Source organism: Periplaneta americana, chromosome 13, assembly GCF_040183065.1.
Source record: "Periplaneta americana isolate PAMFEO1 chromosome 13, P.americana_PAMFEO1_priV1, whole genome shotgun sequence".
NCBI classification, from domain to species: Eukaryota; Metazoa; Arthropoda; class Insecta; order Blattodea; family Blattidae; genus Periplaneta; species Periplaneta americana.
The window spans coordinates 113,871,004-113,883,881 of NC_091129.1; the positions used below are offsets into that span (position 1 = coordinate 113,871,004).

At 33.4% G+C, this 12,878-nt stretch overlaps 1 protein-coding gene across 12 annotated transcripts in view; it reads left to right on the forward strand.

Annotated features, from left to right (window-relative positions):
* The window catches only part of chico (insulin receptor substrate 1 chico), an 80,652-nt gene that overhangs the window by 16,414 nt on the left and 51,360 nt on the right, over positions 1–12,878 (forward strand). For 10 of the 12 annotated variants that reach the window (XM_069843887.1, XM_069843890.1, XM_069843894.1 and 7 more), the window contains exon 2: positions 11,051–11,196. In XM_069843887.1, coding sequence (XP_069699988.1) covers positions 11,098–11,196 — 99 coding nt within the window. In that variant the 5' untranslated portion in view covers positions 11,051–11,097. Of the gene's footprint in view, positions 1–11,036; positions 11,197–12,878 lie in introns of all 12 variants that reach the window. The other 2 variants (XM_069843889.1, XM_069843888.1) reach the window with 2 other exon arrangements.

The window sequence follows — 12,878 nt, forward strand, 5'->3', positions numbered from 1 at the left end:
TTAGATTTATTGCCATCAATGAAGACACACTGCTGACGGTTATTGAAGTAACAAATAATTTCAATTCATTCCCTCTAATGCCATAATATTGTAATTTTTCTAATATGACATCATGTGGAACAAGTCGAAAGTCTTACTTAAATCACAAAATGTAGCAGAACTAAATGTGTGATCCTTAAGAGCTTCGAAAATATAACTAATAAAACCAATAATAGCTTTAGTTGTATTAGAATTAGATCCGAATCCATATTGAGAATTAGAAAACATGTTATTAGATTCGAAGTATTCACAAATTTGATTTTTTAGATCTGTCAAGCTATATTAAAGTGTTTATGAAGAATGTCTTTTTAATTTCATTGGAATCTGTAGTCTCCTGTTAGTGAATATAAATTTGTTGCGTAAGTTTAATACAAGGTTCCAAATCCCGATTTTTTAAATTCTGGCTTAGGAATTCAAGCAAGATTTCATCTAAACTTATGAAACTTTCACTATTTCCTCTAGTGAATTATGTAACCCACTGAAAACTGAATATAACCTATGTTATAGAAATGTACGTAGTTTCGAATAAGTAGATTTCAAGTAGATAAAATAGGAGATAGAGCATTTGTCGAAATAGTGAAACAGCACCTTTTTGCCCCCCCCCCCGTTTTTTTCTTGTCTTATTTTAGCTCCTTTTCCCCCCTCTCTTCGCCAATGAAAATTGCCCGTGAAAGGCCGAACCCTGCTTATCATTGTCATCTGAAGATGGTACGAGTATTCTGTGGTTCACCTTGACTACGTAAAGCCAGTAGTTTAATTAACATACTGTTAACTAATCTAATAACACACACTCGTACGGATTTTTTAAGGGTAAAATCTGTTTGTTTTGTGCCTTAATGACTGTCAATTATGACTATGAAGCCGGAAGTGCAAGATATCAAAACTATTGTTCGAAAATCGTAAACAATAAACCGAAAGACGTCTGCGACAAAATGTTGCGTCATTACCAGTTGACTGGTTAATACCGCTTTAGTGGAATTTAAATGAGTAAAAACAAGTTAGATATAGGTGCATACTTTCGAGTGAACTGGAATAGTGAGTTATTGTAATAATTGTATATTATAAATGCGAAACAGGTGTGAACTGTTATTGAGGTTTTGTTACCACCCATACATGTCAATTACTAGTTCATTTTACATAGGCTAGTTTAACCTCATGTTGTTGACCTCGGATGTTTTGTAGGCGTGTTCCGCATTAAGTCCTGTATTTGCAGAGATGCAGACTGTGGAAGTAATGTTTTGTAGAAACAACAAAAATATGTCCTAATACGTCTTTCTTGATGAGGAAGAACATGTATATCTGTAGTGTATTTATGTATAGATCTATAAATTGAACTATACAGTACTACAAGACCAATATGCCGAAAACCAGAACAATTGCAAGAGTTTACTGCTTCTCTTACACTACCGCCACCACCACCACCACCACCACCACCATCATCATCATCACCATCATCATCACAATGTGTCATTTCATTTTCATTATTGCTAAATCAACATTACCACCAGTACTATGAACACAAACACTATCGTATCCATTACTGCTGCCACAACCATCATCATTACCATGTGTCGTTTCATCTTCATTATCGCCAAATCAACATTATCACCAGTACTGTGAACACAATCACCATAGTATACATTACTATTGCCACCACTACCACCACCATCATAATGCCATCTTCATCCTTATTACCACCCACACTCTCACTCTTATACCATTTCTTTTAACACTTTTAATCTGTTTTTGTAATTGGCAATTGTATATTTATTTTAATTTTATTTCAGTAACTATCCATATTACTGTAGGCCATGTATTATATATTCGTATTTTGACGTTGTCTATGGGCTGTATATTTGCTGAATGACATTAAATTATCTATCTATCTATCTATCTATCTATCTATCTATCTATCTATCTATCTATCTATCTATCTATCTATATATCTGTCTGTCTGTCTGTCTGTCTGTCTATCTATCTATCTATCTATCTATCTATCTATCTATCTATCTATCTATCTATCTATCTATCTATCTATCTATCTATCTATCTATCTATCTATCTATCATCAGCACAATCGCCACCATAATCATCGTTATCTTCATTACCATCAACACGCCATCATATCTACTACTATCATCATCAGTATCTTCATTACCACCAACACCCCAACATAACTACCACTATCATCATCGTCCTTATCATTGGTATCTTCATTACCACCAACACCCCAACATAACTGCCACTATTATCATCATCATCGGTATCTTCAATACCATCAACACCCCATCATAACTACCACTACCACTACCATCATCTTCGGTATCATTACTCCCAACACCCCAGCATAACTAATACTGTCAACATCGACCTTATCGGTATCTTCATTACCACTAACATCTTAACATAACTGTCACTATCATGATCGTCCTTATCATCGGTATCTTCTTTACCACCAACACTCCAACATAACTATCACTGTCATCATCGTCATTATCATCGGTATCTTCATTAACACAACACTCAACATAACTACGACTATCATCGGTATCTTCATTACCACCAACACCCGAATATAACTACCACTATCATCATCGTTTTATCATCGGTATCTTCATTACCATCAACACCCCATCATAACTATCACTGTCATCATCGTCATTATCATCGGTATCTTCATTAACACAACACCCAACATAACTACGACTATCATCATCATCATTATCATCGGTATCTTCATTACCACCAACACCCGAATATAACTACCACTATCATCATCGTCATTATCATCGGTATCTTCATTAACACAACACCCAACATAACTACGACTATCATCATCATCATCATCATCATCATCATCGGTATCTTCATTACCACCATCACCCGAATATAACTACCACTATCATCATCGTTATTATCATCGGTATCTTCATTACCATCAACACTCCATCATAACTACCACTATCATCGGTATCTACATTACCACCAACACCTCAACATAACTACCACTATCATTATCGTCGGTATCTTCATTACCACCAATACCCGAACATAACTACCATTATCATCATCATCATCATCATCATCACTATCGTCATCATCGGTATCTTCATTACTATCAACATCCGAAGGATCCCAACACTACTACGACTGTAGCCCCACTACAATCCTAGTAATTCCCACCATCTTTGTCATTCTCTTCGCTGCCACTGGTGCTGTCACTAAACTCAATGAAATCCATAATCTTCGCCTGATGCACTGACATGCGAGTCATATAACCAAGACTTCATGTTACTGACTGCTTGACTCGATTAGTGGTGGAGTGTGATTTGAAGACCTGTGCATTTGTCGCTGGTTCCGACTGTGACTATACTGTAGTTCCAAACTCACAGCTCCGAGAAATAGCAATCTCCGACCGATATGTGACTGTCTTATAATTTATTATGAATGTCCAGAGTTCAGACAACTGGAAAGCAAAAGATTATAACTTGAAAGACAACATAGCTGGGATCTAATCAATTTTTTGTCCCACTGAAAAGGTTAACGTCGGCAACTCTTTGATACTCAAGCTATATGCTCTCTCTGTATTCTTCCACGAATGATTTGGGTTGTTTATACTTATCGCGGTAATCAGTGTTGTTGGTATAAAACATGGTACTACTTGACATTACGAGTATTGATGCGTGCAAAAAAGATATATCCAACCCAGAGCTTTCCGCCTGGATATTAATTGGACGCTCGGTCTATCAATTCGCAGAAGACCGATAAACATAAACATCTGTCTGTTCGTGATGAGAAACATTCACACTGAGTATTAATTGGAAGCTCGGGCTGTCAATTCGCAGAAGACCGATGAACATAAACATCTATCGGCTCGTGATGAGAAACATTCACATTTGCCGAGAATCATCCGAACACAAAAATCACACTGTGACAAAATCGCTATTATCTGTTTGATACACAAGGTGTATCAAATTTAATAGCGAAAACTGAAATTGTTCAAAGTATACGATAATAGAAACAAAAAAGTTCCAGTAAGCATGAGTCCACAAACGAGCCGTGAGATAATTGCGAATATTTGCTTACAACCCGTCACTGACTTCATTCGTTGTAAACATTATAATGCTTTACTCGTTGCGCACAAGAAGGGCTCCGCGATGTGTTCCTGTTTACAAAACGAAAAATTTTACATTTCAAATAAATTTGTGCTATAACTCGGACGATATTTCATAATGAAGTCAGTGGCGGCTATTTGATTATGAAATATCGTCCTAGTTAGTACCGTACAAATTTATTTTAAATGTAAACCTTTCGTTTAATTCCCCATCTAGTTTGGCTCAAATTTCACTCATAGCTTACATTAACAAGAAATACAACACTACTTCAGCACATTACATGTTATGATTTACTGTACACTCTTACCTGTTAAAGGAGGCGTTCCACCTCTCGGTAATGTTCAGTTTTGTAAACAAGAGCACATCGCGGACCACTTCTTGTGCGCAACGAGTAAAGCATACAACAAATGAAATCAGTGGCGGCTTGTAACCAAATATTCGCAATTATCTCACAAACGGCTTGTTTGTAGATCTATGTTTACTGGAACTTCTTTGCTTCTATTATCGTATATATTCAACCGTTTCGGTTTTTGCTATTAATTTTGATACACCCTGTGTGCGTGCGTGCGTGCGTACGTACTATTCATACACACATTTGTAATTTGAGAATATGTTGTAATGTCTAACAGAGCTTAGCAATTTATTAAGAGGTGTTGGTAATGTGAAATTAGTTAAAAAAAAAACACTGTTCTTGTAGAACACAAATACTATTTGTACGTACATTGCAAGTATTTTAACACAGATTTTGGGCTTGGAAAAAACCAGTGCAAAAGGAAACTAAACCCTTCTGCTTCTGCCTTTCAAGAATTGGGCCTCTAGGCATGTTACAGTCTCAACGATGAATTCTCTATCCATTGCAGGAAATTAAAGTAGGCCTACTTCAAGTACATAAACTTTCTGTACAATCATTTTATTCATCATAAATCTCAAACGAGGACGTACGAAAGGATTTTGAACCTCTCCCCTTGAACTTTTTGAAAAAAAAAAGACATATTTAGGTATATTTTTTAAAATCCATAATCGTTTTCCATTCTCTAATTTTTTTACTGTCAAAGTAACAAAATCTACATCGACATAAGGCGTAGTCTCCGACCCCTCCTTTAATGTAATCTCTATGCTTGGTACTACGGCATGTTCGAATTATAACAATGCTATCATTATTATAGAGAGATCTACAGCCTAGTAGTCACCTTGTAATAAAATGAAGCTAACACAATATTAAATTTAACTTGTGAAACATATTGAAAAAGTTGTTTTGACACTTCTGCAGTGCAGATTTGCATTGTCGATTTTAAACTAATTTTAAGATCGATATTCATGCGTTAATTAGTTTGAGTTTTGACTTTATTGTGAAACGTTCGTTTAACGTTTTGTGAGTTTGACAGTTCATATTTTGAATATAAACTTCACATCGTTTCGGGTTCTTTGATATGCCTAAGGAACGCTAAGCTTAATTTTACATTTCTTTAGCAAAAAGTCGCATAGTGATTCTCGCGAGGTTAGTGAAAATTTCACATTGGCAGATGTTTTTTCGCAGCGTGACGATGTTGTCGGTAACGTTCTTCCTGGAACTAGTTTCACATTCCCCTGTTAAAAGTCAGCTGATAATAATAATAATAATAATAATAATAATAATACATAATACATAATATTTAAAATACCGATAACGTGGATTATAAACAATTTTAATAATGACAAAATTCAAAGGAAATGCCAAGAACAGAACTTCAGTTAGATCTGTAAGAAACCAACTGGAAGTCTGACTAGGTCCTTTATTTCTTTCGAAAACCGTGAAATTGAACATAATTTTTTTTACGAACTATACACTATAATAATCTCTTCGAAAGGAAACGCTATTTTCTTTTTTGTCTGCTGAACACTGAACATTTATGCATGTCAAAAATTATTTTAGAGCCGCTGTTCAGAACAGTACCAAGAAGGAAATATAATTTTTGTTGTCAAGCCCTTTTATTAGTTTACCGAAGTATATAAATACAGAAAGTATTTAAATGTAAAAAACTATTTCATCAAATTCATTATTAAAGGAAGTACTCCCACGCGTGGATCCAGAGTGATGAAAACGGAACATCTCAATAATGTGATTTTTTATTTGTTTATACAATATAGGATATATCAAAGCTTTTTTGGTACTACTTTGATTATTTTAAAGTTTTAGGTTACGTAGTTTATATTTACTTACCAAGGAAGTTAGTTAATGTACTTCGCCCCTTTTTTCTCCCCCATTTAGGAGGCCTTACCCTTTCATTGGACAAAATGGCTCATTCGTTCTATTCATTCACAAGTATGAATCTTTTTCTCCTTCACAGAGTTCCCTATCATTCCCTTATTGGTAACAGTGTTCTTCAATTTATAGATTACACCGTAATTGTAATTAACGTCACACGAGACAACCGAATTCTCGTAAATCTACACACTGTGAACAAAACATTCTGCAAAGCAGTAGAATCTATGGCATTTGTAGATTGAACACATTTTATATTTTGGCAACATTGCTGACAAGTTGAAGTCTTGCAGAGTAATAAAAGCATTGTCACCAAAATGGAATATTTTTCATAAATTGTGTAGCCTATACTTCGTAATAATTCAGTTCTTTTACCGTCTTGCGACTGATATTACTGTCTATATAGCTTATTTTCTTGAGTTATTGTTCAAAGGACATGAATAAATGTGTTATTATTCGGTTGAGAAGCTTTTGTCATCTAGTCTGCTGTCAAAAAATCTGAAAGTTAGAATTTATAAAACAGTTATATTGCCGGTTGTTCTATATGGCTGTGAAACTTGGACTCTCACTTTGAGAGAGGAACAGAGATTGAGGGTTTTTGAGAATAAGGTTCTTAGGAAAATATTTGGGGCTAAGAGGGATGAAGTTACAGGAGAATGGAGAAAGTTACACAACGCAGAGCTGCACGCATTGTATCCTTCACCTGACATAATTAGGAACATTAAATCCAGACGTTTGAGATGGGCAGGGCATGTGGCACTATGGGCGAATCCAGAAATGCATATAGAGTATTAGTTGGGAGGCCAGAGGGGAAAAGACCTTTGGGGAGGCCGAGACGTAGATGGGAAGATAATATTAAAATGGATTTGAGGGAGGTGGGATATGATGGTAGGGACTGGATTAATCTTGCTCAGGATAGGGACCAATGGCGGGCTTATGTGAGGGCGGCAATGAACCTCCGGGTTCCTTAAAAGCCAGTAAGTAAGTAAGTAAGTAAGTAAGTAAATAAGTAAGTGTGTCTAATGCCTATCCACTTGCGTGATTCGGGACCCGCATATTGCGGATATATGGCAGGACTGCGACCCATTTTCCAAGTTGCACAGCACTTCGGTGGGCCACGTTATAATATACGTGTATGTCATTAATTTCATAGTTTCATATAAAATAGCTAATAAGTATGATTTGTCATATTTTTATATTTGCAAAAATTATTTAAAATTTGTATGGATATTAAAATGTGTCAGTTATTTGTAATGAGATTATAGTCAGTATCACATTTCCTTCTTTTCAAATAACCAGCACTACTATCAATCAAATTAGGTACCGTAAAACTAATTGCTTCTGTGGAAATTCATCTACATTTAATGGAAGTTTACACAACTAATGACTACCAATTCTTTATGAACTGTAACTTTTTGTTCAGCTACGTAATTCAGTGAAATCAGGGGCGTATTTTGCGGGCTACCGGCGGTAGCCCAAGGAAATTACAAAAGAAAAAGTTTATAATATAACATAATGTAATAATTTTGTATTATTAGTTTTACCATAGTAATTAAAATTAAAGTAATTGTTAGATATATTTTGTGTAATAATAGGGTCAGCGGTAGCCCAAACCCTTTAACCAGTATACGCCCCTGAGTGAAATCGCAACGAAAAGTAGAAATAATTAAGTGCATGATAATTACTCTTAGCAAACCATTTTTCGTTCGATACAAACTCTGCTTGTTCATTTGTCAGTTTATTCTGTGAAATAAAAGTAAATGATGTCATGTAAGTGATTATATTTTTTCATTAAATATATAAATTTCTTTTCCTTCCTTTCCCCTTTTTGTTCTCTTGATCACCAGATGAATTCATTATCATACCCTTTTTACTGTGAATTTTATTTAATTTTCGTATTTCTTTTCTTTTTTTATTATTTTATTACATTCCATTTTGTTATATTCTTCCTTACGTTTTTCATATTAACTATTTGTACTAAATGAGTTGCTTTTAATATATTTCAATGTATTTTACTTTTTTTTCTGTTGTATTATTTTCATGTTGTTGAGTGTCTATTTATTATGCTATTATCATTATGTTTTGTAAAATGTTAGTATTCTGTTCTTTAACTTTTTGTTAAATTTTTCACTGATTGTATACTTTGTGACCTGGTAGAGTGTAAGAGAAGGCTCTATGGCCTTAACTCTGCCAGTATAAATAAAAAATTATTATTATTATTATTATTATTATTATTATTATTATTATTATTTTGTACAGTAACTAATAGAACTGCTATTTTACGTAACTTTGTATAAAATTAATTTTGCGCGTTCACTAATAGGTATCCAAGCCACCCGCCATTTTAACATAGCTATTTATAATTTCAGTTAACATGCAATATTATATTTGCTTCCAATATTACGTTAGTTTTTATGAAAATCAGCACTGAAAATTGATAGCAGCATGAAAAGATATTAATACCTCATATTACGATTCTATCTTAATGTTAAAGGAAGCAATCACTCGGGTAAAAATTATTTAGGACAGACCCTCTGCAATACGAAACAAATGTTTACAACTGACGCACAAGAGCAGGTATTTTTTTTATTATAATCGATCTTTTCTTGGCATTTAAATTGTTTATGTCGAGGAAAAGAATCTGGATACGCATTTTGAGACTTTGAATCTGATACATCGAGAACAAACATACCAAGTGTATTTTTTTGTAGTTAAAAGCCCATTTTCACTGCTCTATTGTCATAATGGCCAGGTTTAAATTAGTTTTTAAAATTATTTCGTGTAGATATCTCTATATCTTGAAAGTCTTGCCTGGAGAAATATTTAATTGGAAAATAATATAATTCTTATAAACATTAATTAGTTTTTTAGAGGAAATTTAAGTATTTTTTATATTATTTGAGCTAATTACGATTAAATTGATATATTTTTATTTCAAATAAAGACCCATTGATTTTGTTTATGCATTATTCTTGGCTGAATTGACTCGTAGATACTCAATACGAACAAAATCCTTCCAATAATACAGGAAATATTACTATACACACAGTGTGCTGAAAACCACTTTTTCAGTATGAGAAATGCTGAGAACCTTTATTTCTATGAAAATCTTTAAACCAACTTTTTGCAGTATCAGCGTACTTCATACTTAAAAGAATGAGAAATTAAAAAAAAAAACTGAAAACTGAGCAATTAGACATTTTTTCCAATGCTACGTAAGGTTATCAGCCCTTGTTGATCAGTCTACAGTCATTTCATATTTCGTGTGGCCTTTAAGGGCTTCTTTTCTTGTGGTATAACAGTCTCTTGCAATTTTTTTAATCCTGTTCTCCCTCACCATTAAAATATTTGCATTCCATCCGTTTGTTTTTGTTGATGTTTAATTAGTCAAGTTTCGGAATAGCTACTATTTATCTTAATGTTGTAATTTATGTAATGTCTATTCCAGTTATAACTACATGAATTATTTTTGAGATTAATTAATAATTTTGTAAATTAAATCTGTTTCACTTGTATGATTATTACTTTATTAGTGTCGTATTAGATGAAAGATAATACATTGCGGAATTTGATTATGAAGATACGGATTTGTTTAGTCCTGATTGTAAACTGGTATCATTCAGCATTTCATTGTATTGTACGTCGTAAATTTGTAGTGTTTTTGTAACGCAGTTTTACTCCTGGTTGAGTGTTAGAGAAGGCCGTATGGCCTTAACTCAGCCAGGTTAAATAAACCATTATTATTATTATTAGTATTATTATTATTTGTTGTTGTTGTTGTTGTTGTTGTTGTGGACTTCTTAGGTAGAAACCTCAATATTGTGAGTCTGTAATCTTTACACGTCAAATGATCAAAACTATGATTATGTCTAGCATAATCTGTACTTGTTATAATAAGAGTGTCTGTTGATTGTCCAAAATGCATACCTCCTTCAAGCTTTGACGTTTCCAGTTGTGTTACATAAGAAGGAATCCTGAAATGTACTTCAAAAGGAGTTTCAATGACAATAGAATGCGATTCCGAATATAAAAATCACATTTGTTGTGACAAACATCCCATCTCAGTGTGTCATATCTGATATCTTAGGCTTCGGTGCCAACCAGGGCTGTGGAGTCGAAGTCAGTTCTGGATAGAATCAGAGTTAAGAGCCATAGTCAGTAAAAATAGACTGACTCTAACCTCAATATAATGTCTTTTAACGAAATGTCCTTCTCGCTCATTTCTCTGTTTTGTTTGCCTGAAGAAGAATTTAGAGTCAGTCTTCGAAACGTTAATGAAAAAGTTTAAGGAACACCTCTTCTGAAAATTTAGGCTTATTTCATATATTATTTGTTTTTGTAGAATAGTTGGGCTTTACTTAATAGGTAGGCCTACTGAAAATTAACTATTTCATATACTGGACGGATCTTTGCAGAACATTTTACTGATATATTCTTTTATCTGTATTGAAAATGTATTATTTGATATCCTGATCACACCTTTGCCGTATATTTCCCATTCCGTTTGGTCTGTCATGTTCGTTGTGTACCGAATGTTTATCACCCCTGCATATTCTCACTCTTTACTTTCAACAAAACAGGATGTTTTTGAAATTCAAATCAACGAGACTCTGTTTCATTATGTATGTGCACACATGAAGGTTGATGCTTGCAGCAGTGGACTGCTGAGACTCATGCCGCACCTGGTCTAGTTTCACCACCATGTCTTCGGTGAAGACATCTGCGTATGATGCCAGCGGACACTGCCATGATGGACGTGGCGGCGAGATTGTCAAGATGGGCTACTTGCGCAAACTCAAGGTTTGTCATGTTTAACAGAAAGAATGATTATCCCAATAAAAATTTGGACTGCTGCTATCACAGCAAATTTTTCTTATAGATATTTGACAACCTGTCAATTGTTAATTATAATGTGGAAAGTCAAAGTGTTTAGTATTAAATTGGCTGAGGCAGAGAGGACTCCTGTAGGACTCCTCCTAGTCAGAGCTGTGCGCAAGTTATATTTTTCCTTCCTGTAAATTTATCTTGACAAGATAATGTAATTTTTAACTAATACTTGTCATCAAAAGTAGTTGCTAATTTATAATAATTTGGTTTGAAACCAGTACTTTGTGTCATTCGTCTAGCTTACGTTTTTGCATGTGCCCATGTAATACTGTTAGTTTTGAAATAAAAATGTTAATTATTTCTAGATCCAATAATTTATTTCGTATAAAGAAGATCGAAGTTAACTGCATGACAGTTTTATAAGCAACTACAGGAGCTTTTTACGCCTTCTAATGCCTACTGCAATCCTTTATCCAACTGTGACGTAAATGTAGAAGAATTGCGTAAAGAACTGAGAATGTATATCAAGAGTGTACATTAAAATCGGAATATTTATAAATTGCCAAAATATATAATAAATTCTAGTGGTTGAAGTGTACCCTAATAGAATTAGAATGTTATTAACAATTCCTGTTACAGTAGCATCTGCAGAAATATTTTTTCAAAAATTTAAATTAATAAAATCTTAATCTATAATTCATGTGTGTTGAAAGAGTGTGTAATGACGATTATGTCTATTTGAAATGACTATGTTTTAAAATTAAATTATTCCTGTGTTATAAATTCAATTAGTACCGTCATATATGGTATATAAAATTTAATTAAATTAAATTCTGAACATTGACAATCTGTCCAATTCATTTAATTCTGGTAATTACGTTATTATGTCATATTATTTAAGGCATTTCCGTGAAATATAGTTTTTTTTTTCTTAACGTGCCTCCTTTATGGTTTTACATAAGACTTCTTGTGCTTTAGAGCCACCTCTGTGCTCTGATATGATGGAGTGGATCAGATAGAGAGGAAGTCTGCTAATTTAACTTCGTCATAACTGTAGGGCAATAGACTATAATATGCTTCTTTAGTCGTACTTTAATATCTTTCATGATATATTTACAAGATTATGGAATGAAAATATTTTAATCTTAGTAATGAGAGTACAGTTATGCACTTTGTCGAAAATTGACTTCAGACTTAGGATGGAAGTTTTCACTGAATTAAATTGTCGTTAAATACAAAATTACTTTCTTTCTCATATATATGATTTTTAAGTACAGTACCGTATTTAAATTTTCTTTGGTTTAATTTTGTCTGTGAAAAACGATGGTGTGTATCAGTCAATAATGCTGTTTTATAATACTTTTTTTTTTTTTTTTGTGTTGCAAGTAATGATTTTCATCTGCAGAACAAATGTTATACGGTATTATTTTCATATTATTTTTTCCAGCTTCTTATATTAATAGAGATGGATATTGAAATAAGCCTAAGTGGTAAAAATAATATCATTAGTTAGATAATGTGGCCACTTTTTCATATAGTATTCATAATTTAATTATAATATACACACAACCAATTGATACAGGGATATTTTATAATACAGAAACCTTATCTGTTTTAAAAGCAAGTAATGATTAAACCAGATCTTCATTATCAGC